Here is a 15,021-nt window from a genome sequence, read left to right as displayed (position 1 = left end):
AGAGAGAAAAAAAAGGAAAATTGCGAGCGCAAAAAAAAGAAAGAAAAAGACAAAAATAATGTGATAGCAGGCAGGTTGGCTCGAACCCGTACCGCGAAGGAGGAAAAGAAAGTGAAAAAAACAAAAACAAAAACAAAACAAAAATAAAAAAAAAACCTGCCGCGTTAGCTGTGCGTTCGTCCTCAAACCAGAAGTGAATTAGGTTTAAATTAAGGCTAGACAATCGAAAAGAGGCGATAACTTTCGAAAATATCGGCGAAAAAAGTGACTCCTCCCTGTAGAAAAGTGCCCAGTTGAGGGTGAAGGAATCAATATTTTTAGCCAATTTTTCAATGTTTGTCGTCTGAAGGGTCAAACTTCAAAACAACACCGATCCCATGCAAATCTGTCGTTTCTGTCGAAAGTTTTAAGCAGACATATATACATACATAGATACATACATACATACATACATTTAAAAAGACAGGTGAGATTTATATTATAGATTACACTGAAATTAACGTTTACGACATATATGGCGATTTTTAATTTGCATAAAACTGATTTAAAACGTACTAAGGCACTTTTTTATAGTGGATTGTTAAGGAGTATCGAATACACTAAAGAAAACAGTTAAAATCTAAAAACTTATTCAAAACTCAGAAAAAAAAAAAGAATGTTATTATCTTTAATACCAGGATATGAAATAACTCATTGAATATTAATTTGTATTTTAAAATAAATTTATGATTATCTTCGTTATAGTTTTAAATAAATTTATGATTATCTTCGTTATATTTTTAAAGATATTTATGATTATCTTCGTTATATTTTTAAAGAAATTTATGATTATCTTTTATATTTATAAAGAAATTTATGATTATCTTCGTTATATTTTTAAAGGTGAAGATGCTCAGCCGGAAGTCCAATTTACCAATGATATCACTGCCATGATTTCACCCGAAGGAGAAAAGATCGGACTCGGAAAAGTCAGTTAGCGTTTGTTTTACTCATAAAATCTTAACGCATTAAATTTTCAGATATACTAACTGTACCAAGTAATGGTACAGTATAAAGCAAAAAATACCCGGGCAACGTTGAGTAGGAACATCTAAGTAAATTATAATTAAACCTCAAAAGTTATATTCCTTACATTTATTCCTAACACTTTACGAAACGGAATATGAGCGCTCATGATATATTGTTAGGGTTCCACAATACGTTCATAATACTGAGGACCCCTGACCTTTTAAAAATACAAAATGATTTGACTCCGAAATAATTCAACGCAATCCAAAACTTTACAGTGAAAATTATGAGTTAATAAAGCTTCCACAACTGAAAGACGATGCAATAAAACTGTCCTTTATACATACTTTTACTCCAGTAAAATTTTATGAGAAATCTAATCGTCTTGGATGAGGTTGTATTAGCTAAGAGAAGGGAAGAACTGGTTTCATATCTTTTCTATTAGTGAAATTGATGCAAAAGCTCAACACGTGATTCAAAAACAGAGTATCCAACCTGTCATTTGTCAGTTGACCGCTGAACCCATTTCACCTGTGCGCATATGAAGGAAAAAGAAATTATACACATCAAATCTTCTTAGGCATTTTATCTGATAGAACTTCAAATTGTCCTTATAAAATGTTGGTTTTCTTTCTTCATTATTTTGGAATAGCATTTTCTATATTTAACCTGATTAGGAAATCTGTTTAAAAATATTTTAGTCTTTTAAAAAATATTATTTAGTTTTCCTTCGTCGTCGTCTTTTTCACTGTTTGTTATCATTTTTATTTTAGTTGACTTTTCAAACGTTTCATTCTAATGTATTTATTTGTAGGGTTTAAAAGCCAGAGGAAATGTTGAAGAATGGCTGGGCAAAGTGGAAGAGTCGATGTTCCAAAATGTTCGTCGATTAATAAAGTCGGCCATAAATGATTACAACCAAAAACCCCGTGAACAATGGGTCATTAGTCATGCACACCAGGTATACATGATAAGTACATTTTTTAGCAAATATAACGCCTTATCATATGACGTCATTAAAATAATATTTTTTTAATATAAATAATAAAACAAAATTTTAAAGAAAAACCTATGTATTAAAAGTAGATAAATATTGAAGTTTGTTTATGTACTAAAGAATCATCGTTTATCAAGGCTCAAAGCCACTTGAGGATAAGGATGAGATAGTAAGGTGGACGATGAGCGATGGGGATTGATAATGATGGTTGTGATTGGACAGGAATTAGCTATTTAAGATTATACTCAACAATGATTTGCTAACATTTGACTTGAAAGTGCCATGTTGTAGTTAGTTGGAAAGCAACTTCATGGTATTGTATTCCACTGACGGATAACTCTTGGAAAGAAATGTTGCTCATGGAAATTCTGTTTAGTTTTAGGTATGCGGAGGGAGAAAAGAAAATTATAGGTATTATGGCTAGAGGAATTTTTGTTGTGAATTTTACAGGAGGGGATCATAGATTGGAGCTCAGTCGAGCACCTAACATGAATATAACGACAGAGTAGAGAAAGATTAGTAGCTTCTCTTCTATGGGAAAGAGGCTTTAGAGAAGAGAAAAGGACATGTTCGACTAGTTTTGTATTCTGTCAAGAAAGAAAATAGTGCTCTAAGAGGCACTTTCCCAGATTTAGCAACAGAACTCCATCTTAGGACATATTTGACTCTTATACAGGTAGAGGATTACATCAGGAGTGAGATGCCTTCTGGATCAATAGAATGATTGAACCATTTTTTTCCAGCGATCTTAGCAACGGATTTGATGTAAGTCTTCCATTTTTAGTCCTGAAAACTTATCAAAGCAGGGAGCTATCCCAAGGGGAATTAATTGGAGAAAAATGATTTTTATTTCCAATTTCATAGAATTTATTAACTACTAGCAGGACGCCCGGCATTGCCCGGTCGTAAAATACACTTAAATATGATATTTTGATTAATGCAGATTTTGTATTTATTATTATGTTATATTGGACCCATTATATAGTAATGATTTAAAAAATTAAAAACAATGACTAGTCCACCACCACCACCACCACCACCATCACCACCACCACCACCACCACCACCACCACCACCACCGAGAATCAAAACCAAAACGTTTAGCTTACGATTTACTTTTTCCTTTGACGTTAAATTTCTTTAATTTTCACACTTTTGTACCACTTTTTCCCGATTAAAACCCAAATATAGTTTCGCATGGGTTCAAATACCTTTTATATGAAGTTTCATATCTGTAAACGGAAAACTCCGAGGAGTTTGGTAAGCAAAATTTGTAAACAAATATATATATATATATATATATATATATATATATATATATATATGCATGCATTAATATAGATAAAAAGAGTTTTGTGTTTACTATAACCTTTTTACGCAAATATTACACAAGTATAAATCATGTAGAATATCTGCATGAATATAATTAGACATAATAGTTAACTAAAGATGATCATCCCATAAGAAAACCGAAAAAATAATAGGGAATTAATTAAAATGAATGTTTAAAAGAATATGAAATTAGCTAGATCTTTTGCTAGTGAATGCAATTCCACGACGATAACAAAGTTATATTTTATTTTTTAAATAAGTAAATAAATAAATAAATAAAAAAAAGGGTTTTTAATGTGAATATCAATGCACAAAAAAGAAAAAAAAATTAAATTGAACTGAAAAATCAAACTAAATAAATTTTAAAACTTGCAGAGAATATAGTAGGTGATGCATAATTATAAACCTGTATTTTATTAGGAAATCTGCCGTCTTTGTGCAATGCGATACTTAGTGTTATCTCCCCTCCTTATAACTGCATCATGTTTCTTTTTTTCATATAGAGTTGATATTTGAGTACATTTCTGAGAACAGACAAATTTTTCATTTTTTTGATAAACTTTCAAATTCTTTCTTCTAATTATTGTTGCAGGTTGTACTGACGGTGTCACAGACGACATGGTGTCGGGATGTGACAGACATTTTAGAAAGAAGTAAAAATGTGTTGGAAGGAATGAAACTATTTGAAGAAAGATGTTTTAAGGTTAGTCTCCATCTATAGCTTCACATGCAGTTTACTTTGATTTTCAAGAATGGTTTAACAAAAAAACATTTCAGAAGATGGAACCTTACATTTATCTACTTGTTATCTATAATATTAATCTAACCTGTCTGTTTAAATGTATGTATATATGTATGTATGCCTAAAACTTTCGACAGAGGCAACGGATATTCACGAGATAGGTACATTTTGAAGATCGGCATATCGGACGACAAATATCGAAAAATTGGCCAAAAACATTAATTTTTTCACCTTCAACTGGGCAGTTTTCTACAAGGAGGGGTCGATTTTTTGCGAGCCATTTTGTGCAAGTCATCGTATCGGTTGAATTGACTTTGCCTAATTTTAACGTTGCGAACTTCTGGTCGCGTCATGGAGTAGCGGTAAGAGTCAGATTTTCTTCACTTTCTTTTCCTCCTTTGCATCATGGGCTCAAGCTTGCTTGCTTACTACCACTTTTTTTTTGTTCAACGCATACCTCCAAACACCCGGATAACGCCGGGCACACAGGCTAGTCTATAATATAAATCTCAACTGTCTGTTTAAATGTATGTATGTATAATATGTCTGCCTAAAACTTTCGACCGAAGCGACGGATATTCACAAGATCGATATTGTTTTGAAGCTCAACCGTTCGGACGAAAAATATCGAAAGATTGGCTAAAAACATTAATTCCTTCACCCTAAGTTAGGCACTTTTCTACAAAGAGGGGACGCTTTTTTCGCCGATATTCTCGAAATTCATCCCCTCTTTTCGATTGACTAGCCTTAATTTAAACCTTCGCCACTTTCAGTTTTGTGATGGACACAATGGCAAAGACGCCACGTTCTCTTTTTCGCATTCTTTTCCTCCTTTGTGGTACAGGTTCGAGCCTGCCTGGTTGCTACCACTTTTTCTTTTCTTTTTTTTTTTTTTTTTGCTAAACACACACTTCCAAACAACGTCGGGCTAGTATTAAATAATTTTCTAACATTTGAAAGTTATCTTGTAAGATTTTCAAAGTCAAACCCAAATCAAACTAGCCAATAATAGCCAAATGAAAATTTGTTACTATTGTAGCATGTTATTAGTAATATAATAGCCTACATCACTACTATTTATTAAAATAAATTACTTAATCTTTCCTAGATGACTCCTAATATGAAGCATTTTTAAATAATCACCTAAAAATAAAAATCACAAGAGGGATAACTCATATTAATATATATAACAGAAATTATCTATCTTATGTGCAAACAGATAAAACTTAAAAACTAAAATGAATTCACTGCATCTACAAAACTGTTTAAGTGTTGTCTTAGGAGAATTGCTTCCAAACACCCTGGAAAACCCCATCAGTATGACCTGTATTTAAGAATTCAGGTGATCAGTCATCTCCCTCTTAGTACAAACCAATCAGTCTCCTGTGCATCATGAGCAAGTTGTTAGAATCCATGTTAAATAGAATAGCAAAATAACCTCCTCAGTGAAATACAATATGGTTTCCATTCTGCTAGATCTACAGCAGATGTGTTAACTGTTATATCTCATAGGATTAGTGAAGCTCTTGACGAAGGCTTCGTTTCTAGGACAATTGCTCTTGATGTATCAAAGGTCTTTGATAGAGTTTGGCATAAAGGTCTACTCCACAAGATCTCCAACTACAGTATGGCTGAAAATGTCTTTTCAATTATTAAATCATTTCTCTCAAAGTTCATAAGAGTAGTGATTGAAGGGCAGAAATCATAAGCTCACAGTATTAATGCTGGATTCCCTCAGGGGTCTATCTTGTGTTCAACTCTCTTCCTGATTTACATCAATGATCTCCCAAATCACAAAGATCACTTGTCGACTACCATCTATGGCAACACTTCAAAGGATGTAAATGATCAAGATCTCTATGATTAACTCTCCACTGATCTTAAGCACGTGGTACAATGGGAAAGGGGTGCCTGCTTAATTTTAATGCGTTTAAAACAAAGCTTTTATTATGAACGCTCTGATCCCAATCATCCATGTTTTGACAAGCTTCATAGTCTGACTTTTACTCCTGTTCTGAAATGGGACATGTACAGCAAGGTTGCTGGAGAAATGGTTGGATCATTCTACCGCTCCAGTAGCTATCTCACTGCCGATGCAATTCTCTACTTGTGTAAAAGCCAAGTATGTCCTAGGATGGAGTACTGTTGTCACATCTGGGCAAGAGCTGCTAGAAGCACATTATCCTGCCTTGACAGAGTTCAAAATAGACTTTGTAGCCAAGTAGGTGATGGTCTTTTCTCTTCCCTGCAATCTTTTTTCCACAGAAGAGGCTGTCTCTGCTTTGTCATTATTTTCATGGCAAGTACTCGCCTGAGCTCCAATCCATGGTTCCATCTTGCCAAACTTTCACAAAAAAACACCCATTTAATTGAAACCACTATCAATAATTTCACCCACTCTTTATCTGTGCCTAAACCTAAACATGGATTCCATGAGTAAATCTTCTTTATTAGAACTGCATACCTGTGGAATTCTCTTCTGTTTGCTTGCTTTTCAACTGACTACAGTATAGTCATCTTCAAGTCTAATGTAAACAAATTCTTGATGAGCCGTCCTCTTAAGTAATCCAATTTACCAAATTACCACTATTAACGATTACTACAATTTTGTCCCATTGATTACCATACACTCATTAACCCTTATCCTCGAGTGGCCTACGGTCCTTGGTGGTTCCTTTGTAAAAAAAGAAAAAGTACAGCTAGTTTAATATATGCTTATGCTGTATCGAGTGCAAACCTATGAAGTGCCCACATTGTGAATGACGAAAGCATTCTTATGTCATTTGACATGTCCTTTGGCATATTATTAAGATAAAATCTATTATGCAATCATTTTCCTTTGAATATTATGAAGGGTTGCGTTTAAGGTAGGAAGTATTTGCTTTCAGCTGTCAATGGTGCATGGACACAAACCCTGATCCCACATTTCTGGCTTTATTACATTACACATGAGGATCAAGAAAATGACCCTGACACCAACTCTTCAGTGCAATGGGAAAGTCAAGGACATACACTTAAGTATATACCACATATCAAGAAAGATTCCATAAATAATTCTAGACAAATATCAGATGATCTACTTCGATCTTAAAAAAGAGATAATTTAAAGTTTGAAAAAATTGTTTTTAATAAAAATTATTTGCTAGCAATTAGATATAAGCAAAATCTTTTTTGATCTTAAACTTGCTAAATTATCATCACACCTAATTTCATAAATACATTCACATGACAATCTGTAAACTGACAATTCAAGTGTCCGCCATACTGAATTAAAAAGTGTTAAAACTGTTCGATTTGGTTTGACTGTTTTATAGTGTATTGCTAACTCTTCATTTTTGGAGTACCAAAGATAACACCCACCTGGAAGAATAACTGATTGACACAGAGACACTTGTAAGGATACCTCTTTTTACTAAATGAACAATGGATCACTGAAAGCTAGTGGGTGTGACTACATCAAGTGTGTAGGCAAAATCCCTGAATGAACAGTAGAACATGGGTGGATGTCCAAATATGTTATATATTAACTGGTTAATAATTGAGATCAATAGAGGGCAGCTGGCTAGTTAATTCGAGAGATCAACTTCTATCAACTTGCATGCACTTTAACAACTGTCACTGAATTTTCTTCTTTACTGAACAATAAAGATTGTTATCAATAGTTTAAGTATAGCAACATTATGCCATAATACTACACTCTTTTTGGTTTGTAAGAAAATATAATAGCTCTAAGATCATGATTCATTAAACACAGGTTGGTAAGGGGTGCAGGTTAATACCTTTGCCAATGATATTAATAATAAACACATTTGCTTGGATTTGAACATAGTCGAGATAACATCATAATTCTTATCAGTATCAATTATGACCAATCATGTGAAAAGGTCCAAATTATTAGTAAACATTTTAAGATCATTTTTAGCATTTTTTTAATTTAAAAGATTTATTTTTTGTGAGAAAAGAATGTGTATCTTTACAGTCATATTGTTGCAAATTCATTACTGCATAATTCGTTCCGTATTAAAGTGATTTAATGATTTCATTTGAATTTCAGAACTTAAATAAGCTTGCAGCAATCGTTAGAGGAGACCTGGAACTACTGAGTCGCTCAGTGTTGTGTGCTTTAATCACAATAGATGTCCATGCCAGAGACATCATAACTGACTTGGTTGACAAACAGGTAAGAAAGACATATATGGTTGAAAAATGTTACAGATACTCAAAGTATTTTCAAATTGGGTTTTGAAAGTTATAGTGTATATATATATATATATATATATATATATATATATATATACACATATATATAACTACTTCATTTACTCACATAAAATTAATATCCGAAAGTATAGATTCATGTGTAAACTTTAAGTATTTACTTCAAAAGTGCTCAATACGTAGGTAGAGCTAGTTAGTAATTTATAAAATATATATGGCGATTAAGCCATATATATTTTATAAATTACTATCTCTCTCTATCTCTCTCTCTCTCTCTCTCTCTCTCTCTCTCTCTATATATATATATATATATATATATATATATATATATATATATATATATATATATATTCGAGAAAATACCTAAAAACACAAGCAGTATATTCATTGTTTGATATTGACTTTTATTATCTGTCTATAACTCCTGAACTCTTTGAAAAAGCACTAAAATTAGCTGAAAGTGAAACAAATGTAACTAAATTAGAAATAGAGATCATAAAACTAGCAAGGAAAACCTTCATTAGATCAAAAGGAATTATGGATTAGTAAGGATAGAGAAAACCATTTTGATTTACAATGGGATATCCGGACTCTGTATGTAGCTGACCTGGTAGATCTATACATTCTAAAGGAGATGCATAAAAAAATACCGGGCTTATATGGAGGGCTATATTACTTTTAGTTAATTCGAGCGATCGAATTATAGAAAAAAACTAGAAAGAAAATTAAACTATTTTTTAATGAACTTAAGTTAGAAATAACACTAAACTACAATTGTAAAATAGTAAATTTTTACACACACACACACACACACACACACACACACACACACACACACACACACACACACACACACACACACACACACACACACACACACACACACATATATATAGAGAGAGAGGGGGAGTCGGGAAGTTAAATTGGGACTTTTTTCAAAATTCAACAATTTAAAGGATAAAATATAAAAAGATAAAAAGATTCTAAAATTTATTTATGTAATCCTTATTTATTGAATATGAGCACCCTTTGCATCAATCATTTCGAAAATTCTCTGGCGAAACTGTGAATAGTTCCTTTTCATTTCATCGAGATCAAGATTGCAAAATGCTCATTAAATGGCTGCCTTCAGAGAGTTGACATTTGGGTGTAGACTGACATTAGACTGCCCCTCAATCACGCCAAATAGCCAATAGTCGCATACATCAAGATCTGGAGAACTGCTGGTCCAAATGTCCTTCGTGGCAAAGAAGAGGAGATTCTCCTTCAGGAAATCTTGGACTTTCTTTGCTCTATGTACTGGTGCCAAGTTTTATATGAGCAAACTTTGGTAGGCCCATAGTTCTACGGGTCCAAGGCAACAAAACTTGATTAAAAATCTTCAAATACTCCGCTGTTGATTTTAACACCCGCTTTGATGAAATGAGGATGCATCACTTTGCCATCACTTGCCACAGCAGCAAAAACGATCACAGAAGCAGGATTCTTGCTTTGCATCGCAGGAGGAACTTCTGAAGGATCACAAGCAATAACTCGAGAGTTCTGGCGATTCTGAACCTCGCCCACGATGATTTTTTTCTCATCAACAAAAATGTGAATATGTCTTCCATTGTGCTTCAGATGGTTGAGAAGTTTGCGGCATTTTTCAACTCTGAGAGCTTTAGAGTGGACAGTGCGGTAATTACAGTTTTTTCTAATGTAAGGCTTCATCCTAACGTCTTTGTTGACTGCTTTGCTGATAGTTCTGCAACTCACATTCGACATCGACTGCAACTCACATTCGACATCGACTGACTTCAGTCTGCCTTCAACCTTTTCAGTTTCGCCAGGAAAGTTTTGGTGCACTTTCGATTATTACGAGGACTGTGCCGACTTCTCTCAGCATCTAAATAAGCCACAACTCAATAAACAGTCGTTTTTGCATAGCCAGTGCTCTTGACAATGATCGAAGGAGAGTTCCTGGCGCATCTCATTTCCCATATGGTTGTTCTTCGTGCTAATTCCGTCATATTTGAAGAAACTTGGCTAAATATATGTAGTACACGGCTTATAGATTGTCTGCAAAAAAAAGCAAAAACAAACAAAAAACATCATGATCATATGATAAAAAATAAGACGTTTGTATTTTAAATTAGTTCCTATTTAGCTGCCTGACCCTGTATATATATATATATATATATATATATATATATATATATATATACTTTTTTATTTGATTTGTTGTAGAAAAATGTTAATTTCTAAAAATTATTAGATATTATTGAAAACTTTGATAATTCATATTTAAAAACGATGAACTTTTAATGTTTTTAATATACTAAAATTTAGGTGTTTTCTTTACAAATTTGTATTATCAACGTTCTTAAGTTTATATTCTGCTAAAAATGGTGATACTTTCTTGCTTGTCATCGTACAAACTTTATTTGAAAATAGAGAGAGAGAGAAAGAGACAGAGAGAGAGAGAGAAAAGAGAGAGAGAGAGGGTGAGAGAGAGAGAGAGTAGTAAGATACTAATTTTGAATTTAGTCTTTATTTTTATTTTTTAAATTTTATATTTGACTTTGCAAACTTACTGATGCAAACAATGTAACCGAGTTAAATTGATGTCCTAACGTGTCACATTTTTTCTTGTATTATCATAAGATTAAGTTGTGTAAGTTTTAATCAAATGAACAAATAAACTTCCTATATTTGTCTGAAATAGTAAAGCATATTTTTGTCTCTAAAGCACATCATTGGTATTTGTTGCTGCCTCTGATATTCTAATGACTTTTGTTTGCATTTTAACTTTTGTGTTTTTCTTCTTGTTTTAGATTGTTAGCGTAAAAAACTTTGAGTGGCAAAAGCAGCTGCGGTATTATTGGGACTTGGAACAAGATAATTGCGTTGTGCGCATGTCCAATTCCAAATACATCTACGGCTACGAATACCTTGGTGCTTCATCCCGACTTGTTATCACACCACTTACGGTAAAGTGCGCCATATTGTTCTTGTCTCTAAAAAATCATACAAAATTTATAATATAGGGTGATGCCATCTATCCTCAATATGCTACCGATCCAATTAGCAATAAAACGTTCATAATCTTTTCTGCAATCGAACAATATAAACTTCAATCTATGCTCGACTTGTCCACGAATATCCGAAACTCTTGGTTTCATCACTGTTCAATGATAAATACATCCATATGCGATATGAGAAAGCTGTAAATCATTCTCTTGGAACTGCTCAGATGTTGGTTGTTATGCCCTTCTCCAGTTTAGAAATAATGTAGCGATTGTTTTGAATAATTTTGCTGTTGAGATAACTCCACAGATCAGAAGTTATGGTTTGGTGAGTGCGAAGCTTATTTAGGATCACACCTCCTACTGATGAGACGATCCCCAAAGTGCTTTACCCAGATGGCAATTATAATGACTTAACACTAGTTTTTAGCCATTATATATATATATATATATATATATATATATATATATATATATATATATATATATATAATAGCTAAAAACTAGTGTTAAGCCATATATATATATATATATATATATATATATATATATATATATATATATATATATATATATATAATTATTCCAGGTTAAAAATATGTACAGATAAAAACCAATGAATTTAACGATGTTTATATAATAGTGCTCAATAATGAACAGAGCAAGATATGCTTTTATTTATATTCAAATAAACATTATTTCAATGTCGCTACACGAGCATGACAATGTTTCGGTTCAATTAATTATAAATAACTAAATGACCTCGTCAGGGAACGGAAAGGTTCTTTCTTTTAAAAAGGCATACCTACAAATGAAGGCAAAAAAAAAAGATTATACACACATTTAAAAAATTACATGTTTATTTATGAAAAACAAAACAAAAATGGTGAACCGAGAAAAAAGGGAATAAAAGAAAAAAAAAAAACAGAATAAAAGAAAGGAAAAAAGTAAAAGAGAAGTAAGTAAACCAAAGCAGAAATCGACTTTTCTTCTGATGTTGAGAACAAAAAGAAAGGTTAATAAATCCATGAGGCTAGAAATATATTTTGACATGAAACATTAAGAAAAAAGTGTGGGAACCGAAGGGGGGTATTACAGTAGAACCCCGAGATACGGCATTAAAGATTAGTAACAAAATACAGTATATAATACACATGTATATAATCAAATAACATTATAAATAACACCGTAAGGCGGGGAAAATACCGTAACCAGGGGCGGGGAAAACATCGTATTCTACATCGTAACCTAAAAAACATATCCTGGAACCACCGTATCCAGGGGTTCTACTGGATTACTGTCTAGGAATATTTTTCTTTTACATTTTCACCCCAAACAAGGCACATTGCCACTTTGATGTAGGGGTCTACTATCAGAGACATAATCTACAGGGGTACTATGTGGGAAGTTGGACAACAAGATGTCGGTTCACGTTACGCTTGAACTTCAGCATGTCAGTACAGTTGGGGAAGCAGTAAAGTAAGAAGTAAAACAGGCAGAGGGATGCTACATTTCGTCGATGGGACAGAGGCTGAAGCTTAGATGACAGTTTAGGGCCTATCAGGTTGGCGACTCTCTTTTGAACCTTTTCTAGGAGCGAGATACTAGTAGCAGATGCACCAGCCCAAATATGACAACAATACTCCATCCATGGGCGAATGGTGGCCTTATAGAGGTACAGGGTACTTTCGGGCGTTAGTAGCTTTCTAGCACGGTAGAGAGAACCTACTTTCTTCTCAGAGGTCCTCGCAATGCTCTCAATGTTTCAACTCATGTTTACTGTGAACGTTAGGCGAGGAGTTTAAAAGATGTACTTTCCGATAAAAAGTCTTTGGCCATTGCTATTGGTGGTAGAGAAGGTTTCTTGTAATTATTGAAGGAACAAGTTTAGTCTTGGCAGCATTGAAGGTGACCATCCATTTTTGTCCCCATTCCACTACAGATTGGAGGTCATCCTCTAGTGTTTCTGTCATTTCTTTAGATATGTGTTCATTTGTTTTCCTGTCGTGTCTGTTATAAAGCGTGGTGTCATCAGCATATATAACGTTAACTATTCAATTTGCTATATTTTATTTTATTTTTTATTTTTCATTTTTCATTTACTTTCAAGGAATATAAAGAAATGTAAGTTAAATTAAAGTACTATAAAATTATTATCTAATAATATTTTATATTAGTTTGATAAAAAAAACTGTAAATAGGAGTAATAATACATAGTAATCTCCACATATAATATTTTGATTGCAAAAATTCCCTTCTGGACAAAAGTACCGTAGATTTACAACAACAGATACCACATACAAATTATGTCTAGACTATTAGCCACTATCTCATGTAACTTTAGAACGACATTGTAGACATATTTAGTCATTATAATAAAATCATACATTTCATCCTAGGAACAACACCATCACAATCGCAGCATCTTTAGAGAAATAGTTCCTATGTTTCCCCCTTAATATTAAGTCTTCCTACCGCCCCCAATCAAGACCGGGAGAAAATATACACATTCTCAGATATTGTGTTTACACTCTTCGTAACTAGATCATAAACTTATAGACATAACATAATCTTTCCATGTCCTGATTCAAAAATTACTTTTTTGCAAGAAGGTGGAGCTGGCTTACACCGAGCAATGCCGATTAACGGGTCTGCTAGTAAAAAAATAAAAATAAAATAAACTTGAAGGTTACGGCGGCAGGAGGTTAAATAACAATACAATATGATATATTAAAAATCTATTAAATAGTAATGGTCAATAGTAAATAAATATCAAATAAATAAATAAAACATAAAAAATAAATAAATACAAAATAAAACATTAATCTACAAAGCATAAAAAATCTAAAAAAACATAAATAATAAAGAAATAAACAGATAAATAAGTAGTAAATATAGTACAAATATGTTCATTAAGTATATATATATATATATATATATATATATATATATATATATATATATATATATATCTAGAATAAAACACGAAATGTTACTATATCAGTATAACATTGAGTAGAAAACATACACACACACATATATTCTAAGAAAGAAATAAGAAAAATATAGACATTAGAAATATATATCAGAAATTTATAATTGTTTTTCTTGCCTTCATTTGTAGATAGGCCTTTTTAAAAGAAGGAATCTTTTCGTTACCTGACGAGGTCGTTTAGTTATTTATAACTAATTGAACCGAAACATTGTCATTGTCATGATCGTATATCGACATTGAAATAATATTTGAACAGAACTAAAAGTATATATATATATATATATATATATATATATATATATATATATATATATATATATATATATATATATAATATGGATAAAAATGAAAAAAAATATCTCATTTATTTTTGTTGCTATTTTTATTTCACTTATTCTGAGCTTCCCCAGGACAATATCTTTAATAATTATTGTTTTTTTTTTGTTATTCAGGATCGTTGTTATTTGTGTCTGATGGGCGCCCTCCAACTTGACCTTGGTGGTGCACCAGCTGGGCCTGCAGGGACTGGGAAAACGGAAACAACTAAAGATTTAGCAAAATCATTGGCAAAACAATGTGTTGTCTTCAACTGCTCAGATGGGCTTGATTACAAGGTAAGCAAGGACGATAACTTAAAAAATGTTCGTTTTTTGTCACTTTCCAGAATATTTAACTTGTTAAAAGCAAACTTTGTGACTGAATATGTTGAAAAGAGGGCAGACCA

General features: G+C 32.5%; 1 protein-coding gene across 1 annotated transcript in view; it reads left to right on the top strand.

Annotated features, from left to right (window-relative positions):
• Positions 1–15,021, top strand: part of LOC145245981 (dynein axonemal heavy chain 6-like) — a 632,504-nt gene that overhangs the window by 161,348 nt on the left and 456,135 nt on the right. The window contains exons 27-32 of the mRNA XM_080107771.1: positions 883–968; positions 1,823–1,969; positions 3,930–4,040; positions 8,134–8,259; positions 11,111–11,266; positions 14,750–14,911. Coding sequence (XP_079963897.1) covers positions 883–968; positions 1,823–1,969; positions 3,930–4,040; positions 8,134–8,259; positions 11,111–11,266; positions 14,750–14,911 — 788 coding nt within the window. The remainder of the gene's footprint in view (positions 1–882; positions 969–1,822; positions 1,970–3,929; positions 4,041–8,133; positions 8,260–11,110; positions 11,267–14,749; positions 14,912–15,021) is intronic.

This window comes from Euprymna scolopes, chromosome 23 (assembly GCF_053919585.1).
Source record: "Euprymna scolopes isolate OS-2025 chromosome 23, ASM5391958v1, whole genome shotgun sequence".
NCBI lineage: Eukaryota > Metazoa > Mollusca > Cephalopoda > Sepiida > Sepiolidae > Euprymna > Euprymna scolopes.
Note: the sequence above shows the minus strand (reverse complement) of the source record. Positions and strands in the feature narration are given on the sequence as shown.